This window comes from Coregonus lavaretus, assembly GCF_964263955.1.
Source record: "Coregonus lavaretus genome assembly, chromosome: 38".
Classification (NCBI taxonomy): domain Eukaryota; kingdom Metazoa; phylum Chordata; class Actinopteri; order Salmoniformes; family Salmonidae; genus Coregonus; species Coregonus lavaretus.
The window spans coordinates 5951444-5966552 of record NC_140025.1 but is presented as its reverse complement, the minus strand read 5'-3'; the positions used below and the strand labels follow the sequence as shown (position 1 = coordinate 5966552).

At 43.0% G+C, this 15109-nt stretch overlaps 1 protein-coding gene across 1 annotated transcript in view; it reads left to right on the top strand.

Moving 5' to 3' along the window:
- The first annotated feature begins 631 nt into the window (after positions 1-631).
- The window catches only part of LOC311112241 (tyrosine-protein phosphatase non-receptor type 4-like), a 25319-nt gene continuing 10841 nt past the window's right edge, over positions 632-15109 (top strand). Inside the window, exons 1-12 of the mRNA XM_084155287.1 lie at positions 632-1009; positions 5165-5319; positions 9215-9322; positions 9983-10025; positions 10123-10201; positions 10358-10402; positions 10513-10565; positions 11813-11933; positions 12242-12329; positions 12542-12630; positions 13580-13643; positions 14341-14513. Coding sequence (XP_084011413.1) covers positions 5182-5319; positions 9215-9322; positions 9983-10025; positions 10123-10201; positions 10358-10402; positions 10513-10565; positions 11813-11933; positions 12242-12329; positions 12542-12630; positions 13580-13643; positions 14341-14513 — 1001 coding nt within the window. The 5' untranslated portion in view covers positions 632-1009; positions 5165-5181. The remainder of the gene's footprint in view (positions 1010-5164; positions 5320-9214; positions 9323-9982; positions 10026-10122; positions 10202-10357; positions 10403-10512; positions 10566-11812; positions 11934-12241; positions 12330-12541; positions 12631-13579; positions 13644-14340; positions 14514-15109) is intronic.

The window sequence follows — 15109 nt, the reverse complement described above, 5'->3', positions numbered from 1 at the left end:
GAGCATTCCATAATGACTCAAATCCAGATGTGACCATAGAAAAATAATGTAAGTAATTTTCAACCAATAAGCCTAATGCTTATTTACAACGTATCTATAAACTATCTACAAAAACGAATAAAGAACCATTTATTAACAACTTACAAACTCTCCATAAATAATTGTAAGTAGGCTAATGTTACTTACGTGTTACCTAAAAGCGGGCAGTTCTAAATGGAGGCGTACAATAATGGGGATCACTATCAGAGTTCCTGCATTTTCATTTTGAAACTAGATACAATATACCAGTTATTACTATTTCATCTCAAAAAGAAGTGGCATGAACATAGAATTGGCCACTAGATGGGAGTATAGGATATTTATTTGCAAAGGTAGCTAAATGTTTAGCAAGCTTTTAATATATCACACACAAACTACCTTTATGCAAAAATATGTGAAGTTACGTACAATCTAATAATAATAATAATAATATAATAATAATAATATTTATATTTTATATTTTACCAACTTCTCACAATGTAAACTGCGCGCGTGCGTGGTGTGAAATCTGCGCCTCCGACACAAATGCTACGCCTACTAGGTTGACAGACACCACCCCCGTTCAAAAAATTTGTTGTGGAGTTTACGCCATATTTCGTTGGTGCCCCATGGTTTATGCTGCAGCGATATAAATGATCAACGTCTTCAAACGGGATTGTTTTTTAATTGAACTACAGTTTGGAGACTGCGGAAAGGAAGTTCTGTTTTTGTGTGATCATACCTACCTGCTCGTGTATGCCTTGCTCGCATTACAATGGTTGCGTCCTGTATTGACGTTTGCATGGGTCCATCATCGCTGTGGTGCTGAAAAGAAACGAACCCTTGCGGCCGTAGCGAGTGTATGCTGCTGCGAACGATGAGGAGATTTCTGTGGCTCTGCAGCGGTTGAATTGCACCACCTCGCCCACTTATTGCTGTGTTCTTGATTTTATCCCTCAAAACCTGGACTCAACCGGAGCAGTTTATGAAGGTAAGCAGCCTGCATAATAATAACGTCATGCCATGGTTCGTTTGCTAGCTGCATAGCACAGCTGATGTAGCAAGCTAGCTAACTAGATGTTCATCTATCCAGAGACAGTATAGCTACACCTCTACGTTAGTGACATCTATTTGATGGCCTGGTGGCTGGCTTTCTAGCTAGCTAACATCACCTCTTTTTTTTTCTGTCCCTGTCAAATGCCAGCTGACAGCCATATAGGCTACAGTTAACTAGAATAGAATAGAACAGAACAGAATAGAGTGTGCACTTCTAACCTATGTCTGGTTTTGGGAGAGGGAGGGAGTGTAGGCCAGGGGAGAAGGTAGAGCCTAAATATATGTCTGGGTCAATAGATGGATAAACCTCTTTCTTGAATAAGTACACAGAGAGACCCCACTGATTCTGATTACAGGTAGGCTACACAGTGGTTTAGCTGGTTGACATAATAAACTCCACTCGGATTACATACAAGTCTTGTTTGTCTGTAATAATGCAGTTATGACACGTATTCATGTTGTATTTATGCTGCTGGATGCAAGACCCTGTGCTCGGTACTATCACAAGAAATATGGACGCTCTAGTCTAGTGCACTGACTGACTTCATAGAAACACTAGGATTCTAATCTACCTGCTACTACAAAGAAAGACTGAGCGAATAGAGCTTCACAGAAATGGCATCATCCCTAGAATCTATAGAATCCCCACTGATGTCATCCTAACATTCCCTTCTCTGCCTCCTTGCTGACCATAGTGGAATATAGAGATAGAGGAGCAGCCATTTGCTATCAGACAATCTCAACGGTCTCTATCTCTCTGATAAAGAGCTGCAGGGCTATAGTGGAGAATGAAGAGAGAGAGTAGAAATAAGAGGATGATTGTATCCTACACACACGGCTCCATCTCTCCATCCCTCCCCATCTGTCTAAAGCAGCCCCACATTTTTAGACTGGGTCAGTTATTGTCAAGTGCAAGGCTTTTGACAGTGCAATGAATGAGAGTGATGGGGTACATGGGCTGTGATGGGGGAGGAGGGGGGATGTGCTGAAACAGATGAAACCGAGCAACGTAGTGTGTGCTGCAGACAGCGGAAAACGGTGGTAAATGACATAAAACACATATGTGCTCATTAAGCTCTAAAACAGGATGAATCACTAGGGGGTCTACATTGTAGTGCCCCCACCTCCACAGTTGGGGGTGGTGAGTTAATAACTATGCTGCTGGGGCTAAATATCTGAATGAATGAGATTGGTAGCAACAAACGCCTCTGGAGCTTTAAGAATGGGAGGGAGAGGCGGAAGGAAGGAATCGGGGAGAATGAGAATGAGAATGGCCGCAAAGTTTTTTTTGAAATCAATGGCAACGCTCTCTAACCTCTAGCTCACAGTCATCGATAACCTAATTGTGTTTGTTAGGCTATTCATCATTATGCTCAATTCTATGTGGACATAATTGATAGCCTACGTTGCACAGGAGTGCAAGTGATTTCATTTGCGACCCAGAAGCCTTTTCAGAGTGAATCTCTTCTGCCGTGAACAGTGTTGTTTAGATTTGTGCCCAGGGTTAAATGGCTTGTTAGCTACTGTTGGCTTTAGCCTCACAGAGCTAAGAAGGCTTACTAGACCACGCATGGAAAAACACAGTAGTGGAAAGATAGAAAAAAAAGAGTGCATACGCTCTCTAGTATCACGCATGAGTGTGTGATCTGTGATGCATGTGTTGCACTCCACAGTTGATCTAATGATGGCAGCCCTCCAAATGGCATCCTATTCCCTACATAGTGCACTACTTTTGACCAGAGTCCTATGGTGAATAGGGTGCCATTTGGGATGTGTCTGTGGTGACTGAGGTCTGCAGAGTGGAAGATCTGAGAGGATGGGGAACTCCATTTGTGTGTGGAACATAACCCACCTGGGTTGTGTTCAGTAGGGCGCACTGTAGGGAAACGTTTTGAAACGAAAATGAGTGTTTGTTATTGGACAAGTACAAGTAGTCCCTCCTTGTTTTAGTCACTTGTCTTCCGTTTCATGCCTAATGAACATGACCCTGGTTGTTTGTACTGTAGTATCTTGGGGGACAGATGTATCTGAGCTGTACACACAGCATGTTAATCCAGTGCTGGAGTGGGTGGGAGTGTTTCAGGAGCCACGGCTTGATAAAACGATTATGTCCCTTAGCTGTCATAACAGCTTATTGTACACAGATGCTTTGAAGAATGAATGTAGCCTAAGTACATTAAGGGATTTCTGTTTTATAACCCATAGTGATTACTGTATCAGATAGGTAATGCTGCCCTGTCGTACTTGGTGTGAAAATACTTAGACAATGGTAGGCCAACATATCACCTGATGGAAATGTAAAACAATGTTTAGCCTAATTTATTTAGGGGTTAGGCTACTAGCTTCGGTCTAGGGCCTAGGGGTTGCATTGGGATTCAAGGTAGGCTAGCTCCTCTGCATTTGGCGTGGTGTCTGTCTGGTCTCTCCATCCAGCTCCAGTAATCCAGAGCTGTGGCTCTATTACTGAAAGGTCACTCAGCCCCTGAGACTCAGCCTATGATTTGGACTCTGTTATGGTGGGTGGGTGGTGGTGTTGGCAGGCGAGCTAGGTTGGAAGTGGGTTGCTCAGCTCTTTTAGGTTACACTGACACACAGTCTATCTGCTCCCATCCCTCAAGTTCATGGGTATTAGATGGACCCACCCCCCCACTCAAGGCAAGCTGCCATGGCCATTCACTGCCAACTCCTGTGTGGTTGTCCTGCATGCTATAGGGACAGAAAGTGCAGTAAACAAACACAGTGACAGACAGTAAAGGTCAAAGTAAGTATTTATGGATCAGTATGTTTATAGGGATTCTACTGTGACTGTTCCTTGTGTTGACATTTGCATACTGTTTGTGATTTTTTTGGGACTGCAACTTTGTTTAAAGGAGGGCTCTACGTTGTAAATAACCTTAGTCTTAACCTGAGACTCATTGGGACATTTGCCTTTTTTCTGTTGGTAAGCGATAGTAAACCAAAACAGTCATGTCCTGAATAGACGAATAGATAATAAGGTATGGTTCAGGCCAGGACAGCTCCACTCCCTAGATATTGATTATTTCATTCAAGAATTCAAGACAATTTATAACACGGAAAACATAGACAAAGCGCATGTGAACTGTTAAAAACAAGTTAAAAATAATGGCAATGATAAACATTATAGAATAATAGCCTAGTAGGTTTTGAAGCGTATGATCCCTGATCCCCCTGCTTTTACCTCTCTCTAACTGTGAGAAGATGAGACCCGTGACAGGGTATGACCCATGTGAGTTCTAGAGACGGGGCCAGTGTGACAACACCGTACAGCGCCTCAGCATGTCTTTGTGTGTTGCACTGTGACATTCACAGGAACACCATTGTCACTGACAAAAGCTCTGCTGCTGGTGTGGCCATGGTTTATTTCGGGACCTTTCTGTGTGCTGTCAATGGATGATGTCATGCAGGAAAAAGGTCAAAGGTGATATAGCCTATCCAGGTTGTTGTAAAACTCTTTCTATGTTTCTGCAGTAAATGTTCTCCCTAATATTTGATATGACTATGAAATATGATTTTTATATGTATTTATCACCCTTCCCCCTGTTATTATAACTTTATAACTCAGCATTAGGCCTGACAGCATCCATATGTGTGTGTGTGGTGTGTGTGTGTGTGTGTGGTGTGTGTGTGTGTGGTGTGTGTGTGTATGGACTCTGGTGGGGACGTGAAGACTGCTAACCCTCCTGGGGAAGTCCCCTATAGTGTGTGTAGCTCTCTTCCTCCCAGCGGTGGTGAACTGGGTCATGCCTCACTGAATCACTGAATCCTTTCATTGTACTGCAGCCTGACTGTAAGACCATGGACCGTAAAGGATCAAGGGCAATGGATCTGATAGGGATCTCTTTCTAGAAATGCTATAATGACGTATGACATCATCAGCATCAGTCACAGATTTAAGGAGTGCGTTGTCTTTATTCTTTTTTACTTGACTCAAATATGCCGTTGCCGACTGCTTTAAATAAAAAATGAAGACAAGGCTAGCCATTCTCCATTCCATAATGCAATGTAATGTATTTAAATGCAGTATAATATAAGGTCCCTAACCCTGCTGTTTTGTTTCTCTGTGTTGCAGACCCAGTGTGGACAGTAATGACCTCACGCTCCCGGTTGCCAGCTGGCAGTAACCACAATGTCCGAGCATCGGAGCTGGCACAAGACAGGCAGCACACAGAGGTGGTCTGTAATGTTCTTCTGCTGGATAACACAATTCAAGCCTTCAAAGTTAACGTAAGTACTGTACTATACTAACCCCAGCACCTACACTGACTGTACAGCCCTACATATCACCATAGAGAATGACTGAGTTAGGGCCTTCTCTCAAGACTAGTTGTCTATCAAGACTAGTTGTCTATCAATAGGCTACACAGTAACCAAGTAGGCCTATAAAGATACATTAGACTTTGTTTAAAGGGCAATTCTGCCACTTCAACCTCATATTCATTACCTCCAGCACCATACAGTTTCTAAATATGTGAAAACGGCACGTTTCTATGATCTGTGGTTAAAAAGATAAGAAAGGTCCTAAAAAATGCTTCTCTGTGACATCACAGGGTAGGATTAAAACGAAGAAAAACAGAGGGAGGGTATTTTCTTGCTCCCCACAAATCTTATAGTGTTTGAAAATGATGTCATTGGGTAGAACCTTTTAACTTTATATATTTTTCTACAAAATGTAGAAAGGCACCATTTTCACATATGTATACACTGGTATTGTGCTGGAGATAATGCAAATGAGGTTGAAAAGTGGTGGAGTTGCCCTTTAAAGTACAGATGCATTGCAGTAGTAGGGACCGAAGGAGCCTGGGTAATTTTAGATATCTGTCATTAATAGCAGCATAGCAGAGACATAGCAGAATGTCTGGCATTTTGGTTTAAAAGGAGTCTCCGGGGGTTACTAGCCAATGGAGTAAACACTTACACCAGGACTGAACTGCACACATCACAATGGCTTTTCCGAGCCAAGTGTGGGGGCTATCTGGCCCGTGTGGTGTACCGTGGGTAAGGGGGGCAGAGAGGAACAATGTTAGTGCAGTCCCCTCTGTGAGGTACTCTTAATTACAACACACACACAGCACCTCAGTCTAACCCCCGAGCATCTCTGTTGCCCCGATACTCTTTGTTCTGTTCTGGGGCAAATAAATCTGCTCAGCTACTGCCCTCTAATCCCCTGTTCATGAATTAAGATGAGTCCATTTCTGGGACTACAGAGCTGCCATTATGGAGTCCTTTGTCTTTACTAGTGCCATGCGGGGGTAAACCAGGTCAATGCTTCACTGCCAGTCAGGATTAGGTGAATACAGGCCTATATCTCGGGTTGTGTGCATCATGTTTGTGTGCATATGTGTTTCATATGCTTTGTTGGCGTTGATGTCGGTTCTATCCTCTGGGAACCATCCAGTGTGCACAGACACATCATGTACCCACAGGGGAAGTCAGTACTGAATGACAACTGACAGCTCCATCATCATGTCCTCTGGCATTCTACTGCCATGCGTGCACCACCTCCAATACTTGCACTGCACTGGGAATCTACAAGAAGGCTTCTAACAGGCGTCTGTTTAACTTCTAGAGCTGTAGAGCTTTGTTGTTTCAGTTTTCATCTCCTGCCTTTAAAGCTCCTCGTTAGCTGGTAGTTTGATTCCCAACGTGGCTGCTGTGCATTAGCCTAGTGGCTGGAGAGAGTATGACTTGATTGCTGCTGACCACTATGGTTAAAGCTCATCTCCAGGTTGACGCACAGCACTCTGATTTAACCCGTTGGTTCCACATAGACTTGTGTGTGGGGTTTAGGGCTGTTGCGGTTACCGTATTACCGCCACACCGGCAGTCATGAGTCATGACCGCAGTAAAATTCCACGTGACTCGTAATCTCCTCTTATGCACTCTGGACATGTTGTGGTAGTGCCCAACTCGCTAACGATCAGGTCGCTAATGGCCTGGTACTCAGGGCTCTGTTGTCCCTCTAACCACTCTCACATCAATGCAAATGCAATCAAAAATCACATCAAACACTTTTCATCAAAACAATATCATGCTTTTAAAACTCACATCGCTGTGATGATCAATTTGAAGAAAGAAGTTCAACAGCAGGTTGAAACTGAGTGGAAAACATGGTTGTTGTGGATGTTGTTTCAAAGACTAAAACAAAGAAATGGACAGCGCTTTCTAAGGTGATGATTCATTCATATTATGCATGGCAAATAAACAAAACTGCTTTAAGATGTCTTTGGTACATAATTGATCTAGCCTATACTCCATAATTAAACACATTCGAGTAAACGCCTTTGAGTGTGGACTGTATTATTTTGCATACTGGATGGACTGGTTACCTTATGCTACGCTCCAAAATGTCTATCCACGAGTCTGGGAGAGAACTTATAACCCTGGGCGATGCTGTTGGTTAATTGATTGTGCAGGGCTGCTTACGGTTAGCCTACAATTATAGTGAATTAGATTTTGAATGGCCTAGTAATAGTGCTTTTTAAAATGTGTTTTTATTAATTGGGTGACACATGACCTTTTGCTACAGAATATCTCACAACTGTGTATTTCCATCTCCTCCACTCTCTCCTTTATTACTTTCTTCAGCACACAGAGGGGCTGTCAACAATTTAGTGAAATATGTTTCATATTGATGTTCCTGAACAGATTTCACTTGGTTTCTTGGGTAGTGGCAGGAACAGGGTTTGAGAGCCCATGGCATACAGAGTTTGGGCGGAATATCACCATCTCGCAGCGAGAGCATGCGCTTCAAACAGTGGTTGATGCGTGGAGTGAAATAAGTGTTCTATTTATTTCTCAGCTGCTCATATTAAGCACAGCTCCGCTATAAAACCGAGTAACCTATTCGCGTGCATACGGATGTCTTTTTTTCCCCTGCCCCTGTTCCTGCCCAGTTGATAATGGGCCAATCTAAATCCAAACTCATTTTACATATTAGTAAAGACAAGAATACATTGAAAATAGTCTGATGGGTGAAAATAGGATCACTTGATGAGAGAACAGCTGTGCAGCCTGAGGCAAGGAACAGAGCGCAAACTTTTTTTTGCGACTTTCTCAAATCATCAATAGCCTATAGTGGCATCATGCAGCCCATATATGTTTTGATTTCTAAGACATTCTAAGGTTTGTATCATTCACAACTAAAGTTGCCAAATAACTCTACATTTAGCGTATATTATCACTTTTACACTCAACATAGCGCACTTGCTCCGTAATGGGAAAAATATCCTTTCTATTTTATTCAGCTAAAGTTCAATTACATCCTTTTTACTATTGCACGACAATAACCGGCTGACAAAATGTCATGACTGCCACAGCCCTAGTGGTGTTTACTTATTTATAAAGATACTTAATTATTTCAGTTTTTATTCATTTCCTCTACATTATTGATCACCTAATGTCAGTGACACAGTCAAACACAGTCATGAAAGTACATCTGTTTCAGGGCATGGGGGTCATAGTGAAGCTCCATGGAAATCACTGTTTAATGAAACATACCAGTCAACTGGTTGGTCCGGCTTCTTTACATTACTGAGAGATTGGGCGTATGTAGTTAGGTGATTGAAACATGCCTTTTCTGCTTTCCTGCTTTCCTGCCTGGTTGGCATTACAAGGTAGACTGTGGATTTAATGGCAGGATATGATTGTGGAGCCTCAGTTGAGATTGAGAAGTATGGTGTTCCTCAAGGCTCAATGTTCGGACCAATGGTCGTCCTACCACTAGTAGCCTAGTGGGTAGCCTATATGACATGGGCCAATCAAATCAGGCAAAGAGAAGTCACTGTGTGTAGTATAGTTTGTGTTCCTTCCTTCTCCCATCTCTCTGTAAATAATACATGGTCTGGTTCTGTGTTCCGGAAGCCTGTGGTTGCACATTGCCCTGACACTTCTAGAAAGCAGGCTGTGAGGCCTTGTTATGAAAAGCTTACAATGCCCAACCTCCAGTTAGAAATACTTGTGTGATAGTTTTGCAATAACCCTCTATCAATTAAGTATTTTTAGGCTACTCTGTATTGGAGGTGTCAATCGCTTTATGGCCAACACACTTCCCAGTCCTACGTTGCTTCAGTGATCTGTATTATGAGATAGCCATATGTCTGTCTGGTTTCTCTCCTTGCAGAAGCACGATCAAGGACAGGTCCTGCTGGATGTAGTGTTCAAACACCTGGAGCTGACGGAGAGAGACTACTTCGGCCTAGAGCTGGCCGACGACTCCTCAGACAGTCAGGTGAGGCATCTTATCAGAACCCAGAACCAAATCTTGCCTAAGCTAGGTAACTAGCTAGCTCCTCGATTTACTCGTTTATTTCAACAGTCTGTCACGAGATTAGGTGAGGCCTTGAGATTGTGCATGTTAGACTACATTGCAGTCGGACGGCGCAGAATCACTGATCTACAAATCAACTGGCTTCCGAAATTACTAATTATTATGTGATCAGGATTAGTGGATCTACGCAGGGCCTTGCTCTGGCTGATCCCCTCAAACACGCTGATTGGCAGCATAGCAGCATCTCATGAATAGGCTCTCTCCAGCCCTGTCAGCAAACTGTGGCGTTTCTACAGCAAACGGATTGAGATGCTAAGAAGATTATGGGTCATGATCCGCAAACAATAGAGTTGAAACAGCGGCTAGAATAGTATGTAGAGGCTACCGATTTGTGTTTCTGAAAGTTCACCAATAACAATGCAATTATTCAGTTGTGACTGCTGAAATTCAGACTTTTATACAATGTATATTTTGGATGATGCTGTCTCGCAAAACCGTTAGAGTTCTATTCTAAACTTGCTCTAATGTTATGAGTAGAAATGTATCTTCCATTTTGTATTTTGCCTATTTTCCCTCTTGTCCCCTGCTGTGTCTGAGGTTGTCTTCATCCATATTTTACAGAGGTGGCTGGATCCAACCAAACCGATTAGAAAGCAATTAAAAAGTATGTTTGATACATTTGGAATATTCTCTAGTATTTTGAATATTATATTTATAGCTAGTTTTAGTTCCATTAATCTGCTTGTTTGTTTTTACTTCAGGGGGGTCTGCACACAGTTTGAACTTTAGGGTTAAATTCTTTGTAACCGACCCCAATAAACTTCAGGAGGAGTATACACGGTAAGTGCTTAATGGTGTGACATAAAATGTAAATGTAAATAAAAAGGCAATACACTATAGGCCTTCCTCTATGCTATCTAGGCTATTCTCCATACAGTTTGATTATAAGTGGACTTAAAAGCCTATATTGATCTTGTTGTTCTGGGTCCCCTTTAGGTACCAGTACTTTTTGCAGATTAAACAGGACATACTTAGTGGAAGGTGAGTGTGAATTTGATAAACACACAGCTCCTTATTTGATTGGTTTATTCAAACGTTTGAATAATCTTCTTGTGATGAATTTGAGTAATAACAGAATCCTCGGCTTGCAGGCTGCCGTGTCCATACACCACAGCCGCTCTTCTTGCTTCATACGCTGTTCAATGTAAGTACTTAAATACTTCCTCTTAGCTATTCAACTATACTACTGACCTATGGTCTTATACATTCTGCCTCAAACCTAGTAACTAACTGAATGAATGATAGAACATGTTCAGTAGTGTATGTTCTCTGTTTCCCTCCAATATCCACCATGTGATTTCAAGCGTTGAGAGTATGGGGGATCAGAGTATTACAGTAGCTTGGAAACCCCAGACCAAAACACAACCATAATACTACTTCATACTGTACTTGGCTTGTAATGATGCTGCTTTCATGTAGCCTGGCTGCTGCGGGTCCTTGTTTACTCATTGACCCCAATACGCTGCTGAGAGGGAGGAGGAGCAGCACAATCACCACAACCAGGCTGGCAGGAGGGCAGAAGAACACTGCCCATTGGTTGTTAGCTTAATAGGCTGGCTGACTGGATGGCTGGGATAACTGGCTGGCTGGCTGACTGGCTGGCTCCCTCGTGGGGTTGTAGTAAACGTATCATGCTATGTGGGAGGTATAGAGGTCGCAGGAGGAAATGGGAAGTGGCCATGGTGGTCTCACCGAAATAACTGTAATAACAATAATAGCATGGAGGACATTTCACATGTGCCAGTCTGTCTGTCAGTCACAATTCTGACCAGGATAGTTAGTGTATATTGGGCTATTACGGTCCATTTTTCCCATTGTTTTCACATACTGATGTAGTTTCTATTAAAATGAAAGAGCAAGGCTATTTATTAATTTATTCACATTATTGAGCTACATATTTTTCTTAAAGTGCTTTCAGAAACGGATGCACTTAACCCCCAACTTCCTCATGTCTGCTCCCTTTTCATTACGGAAGACAGAGTTTGTGTCCCAAATGGCACCCTGTTCCATATATAGTGCACTATTTTTGACCAGAGCCCTATGAGCTAAGTAGTGCACTATAAAGGGAATAGGGTACCATTTGGGACACAGGCAGACTGTTTATACAGTATGGAAACACTGAGACACTCAGCAGGAGGACTCGTCTCTCTGTCTCTCTTTTCAAAACATTGACAAAAAAAGGCAAGTGTTTGGCTCCTCACAAGCTGCAAAAGTCCTGCTTCTTTCCGTTTGCACACAAAGGAGAAGTTTGACCAGAAAATGAGTGAATGAATGGGAGCTGTACAGGAGGAAGAGAAGGAGAGGCGTGAAGGCCTCATTGTGCTCTGTGTCACACACACACACACACACACTTACACACTCACACACTGTGTGCTTTGTGTTGTGTTGCAGCTGAGCTAGGGGACTACAGTCATGACGAGAACTTGCCCGGCTACCTCTCAGAATACTCTTTCATCCCCAATGCACCACAAGACTTTGAGAACGAGATTGCCAAACAGCATCAGCAACGCAAGTAAGATGCAATCTCTCAACTGATATTGTGTGAGTGTGTGGATACATCGGAGTAAAACAGGAAATGCACAAAAAAGATCAAGTAACTTATAGATTAAACAGGAATGGACTGCTCATTCACTGCAGCTGAGGCTGAGGCGGCTCAGACCTTGTGCCCAGGTCAGAACAAGGGCTGTCATTGTTTAGCCTCTCACAGAGATGGTAGGGTGGCCTACTCTGCTCTCTGAATGGCCTGTGTGGAGCCAACTTAGGTCTCTCTCTCTCTTGCTCTCTCTCCCTATCTCACACTCTCTCTGTCTTTCTTTTCAGGGGACTGTCTCCTGCCCAGTCAGAGTTCAACTATCTAAACACAGCACGGACACTAGAGCTCTATGGAGTCCAATTGCACTATGCAAGGGTAAGTGTTCAGGTGTGCAATGGAGTGATGCATGCCTACTATGCTTCCCAATTAACCTTCTTCAATGTGGTTTCATTAGACAGTGTGGTGGTTAGCACCCTCCTCCATTGCCCAACTATCGGGTTTCTGTTAAGTAGATCCCATCCATAGGAAGTCAGAAAGCTGGGCACTTTTCAATCCTCCGTGTCCCCTTTTTCCCTCCTCCGTTACAGGATCAAAGCAACACTGAGATTTTAATCGGAGTGATGTCAACTGGGATTGTCATCTATAAGAACAGGGTACGAATCAACTGCTTTCCATGGTGAGTCAAATCAATTGAGTTTGTTTCCACATTCATCCACGGTCTCCATATAGGGGAGCCATTGGATGGGACACACAGAACCTAAAGAGTATTATAAACTGGGTGGTTCGAGCCCTTAATGCTGATTGGCTGACAGCTGTGGTATATCAGACCGTATATCACGGGTATGACAAAATATGTATTTTTACTGCTCTAATTACGTTGGTAACCAGTTTATAATAGCAATAAGGCACCTCGGGGGTTTGTGGTATATGGCCAATATACCACGGCTAAGGGCTGGTTCGAGGCACTCCATGTTGCATCGTGCAGAACAGCCCTTAGCCGTGGTATATTGGCCATATACCACACCTCCTCTGGCCTTATTGCTTAAGTAACAAACAGTAGTAGCAAACGTAGCATGAAAGCGATAATGAACCAATAGCGTTTTACGATGCTCTACTCCTTTCCATGGTCCAGATTCAGCCATAACTTCTATTGAGGCTAACTCTACTGTAAAGTGACAACATGAGCCCTCTCCCCACTGTTTGATCTTGCCCTACTCCCTTTGATGGTACAGTACAGTGAGAGTTTATCTTCATGAAAAGAGACTTCTGAAGAAATGAGTAATAGTGTAATTGTGTCAGGTTGTGACAATGCGTTCTATATTTAGATTCTCTCTCTGAGTCATGCTTTAAGGAACCAGGGAAATAGGCCAGCAGGCAGAATGGAACTATAGAACACTGAACATAGAACACTGAAAATGATTGGTTTCTGATGAAAGAGTGGCAGAGATTCTTATGGATGATAACATGGGTGGCAAAGAGGAATATGTATTCTATACGCTTATCCAGTGGCTTCAGAACACTGGATATGGTCTCTGTTATCTATGAAATAAAGGAGAGATTCCTTCCTATGGGTGATAATAGCTTCTCTTTCTTTCTTTCTTTCTTTCTTTCTTTCTTTCTTTCAGGCTACAGATTGTAAAGATCTCGTTTAAATGTAGACAATTTTTTATTCAACTCAGAAGAGAATTGGTAAGTATGTCCTGATTTCAACTGTGATTACATCCCTACTATTGTGAGAACTCAAATTCTCTCTCATCATTATTAATATTGGAGAATACATAATGCACCTTGTGTGTGCTAGGCTGGTCATATGAAACTAAATCTAAAATCATTTGATCCCAACTAGGGCTTCTAGTAGTGGAAGACACACAAAAACACGTTAAAAGCTGTTGTACAGTACTTAACATCTAGATTAAATGATGTCATGCGCTATAATTCATGTATCCGAGTAGAGAAGTACTACAGAAAACCCTAGTGTCTAGCCTAGAAGAAGCTATCTCATGGCCGCTATGCAAGTCGAAGGGTGATTTCTTCCTCTGTATCCATGTTCTTTTAGCTAGATCTGTGTGACATCAGTTGATCATATGTGATAATCACACACACCGACTGTGCCATGCTTCATGCTGTACTGTACGCCTAAGTGTGCTGAGCCCACCACTGACCTCTCTCTCTCTCTCCCTCCCTCCCTCGCCCTCTCTCTCCCTCCCTCCCTCCCTCGCCCTCTCTCTCGTCCTCTCTCCCTCGCCCTCGCCCTCTCTCTTCCTCCCTCCCTCCCTCGCCCTCTCTCTCTCTGTCTCTCTCTCTCTCTCTCTCCCTTCCTCCCTCGCCCTCGCCCTCTCTCCCTCCCTCCATCGCCCTCTCTCTCTCTCCCTCCCTCCCTCTCCAGAATGAGAGCCGCGAGGCGCTGTTAACCTTTAACATGGTGAACTACCGAGCCTGTAAGAACCTATGGAAGGCCTGTGTAGAGTACCACACCTTCTTCAGACTGGACCGACCCTTACCACCACAGAAGAACTTCTTTGCACATGTCTTCCAACTGGGCTCCAAGTACCGCTACTGGTGAGTGGGCCAGGGGAATGTGTCATTGTGTCCCAAATTACACCCTATCCCTTATATTGTGCACTACTTTTGACCAGGCCCTGTGTAGGGAATATGGTGCCATTTTGGACTCTGCCTGGAAGTGCATAGTCTCTGGTGCATATTAATATGTGTTTTGAAAGAGAGTCCGTGATCAAGTTGTGATCCCAGCAGGCAGAACTGGCTGTAATGATGGCATTTCAACCCACTTTTCCCGCTAAGATTATGTTTGTTTGTCAATGTTTACATGAGTCTTGTCAATGATAGTGTGTGTAACTGTATAGCTACTGTCTAAAGGTGTGTAAACCTCACAAGAGAAAACAGTACACTCTTAGAAAAAAGGGTTCTGTGGTTGTCCCCATAGGAGAACCCTTTTTGGTTCCAGGTAGAACCCTCTGTGGAAAGGGTTCTACATGAAACCCTAAAAGTTTCTACCTGGAACCAAAAGGGTTTCTTCAAAGGGTTTTCCTATGGGGAAAGCCGAAGAACCCTTTTTGGTTCTAGATAGCACCTTTTTTTCTAAGAGTGTAGGCTACACATTACCTAATCCTTTCAATTTCCCCTGACTCACTCAGTTC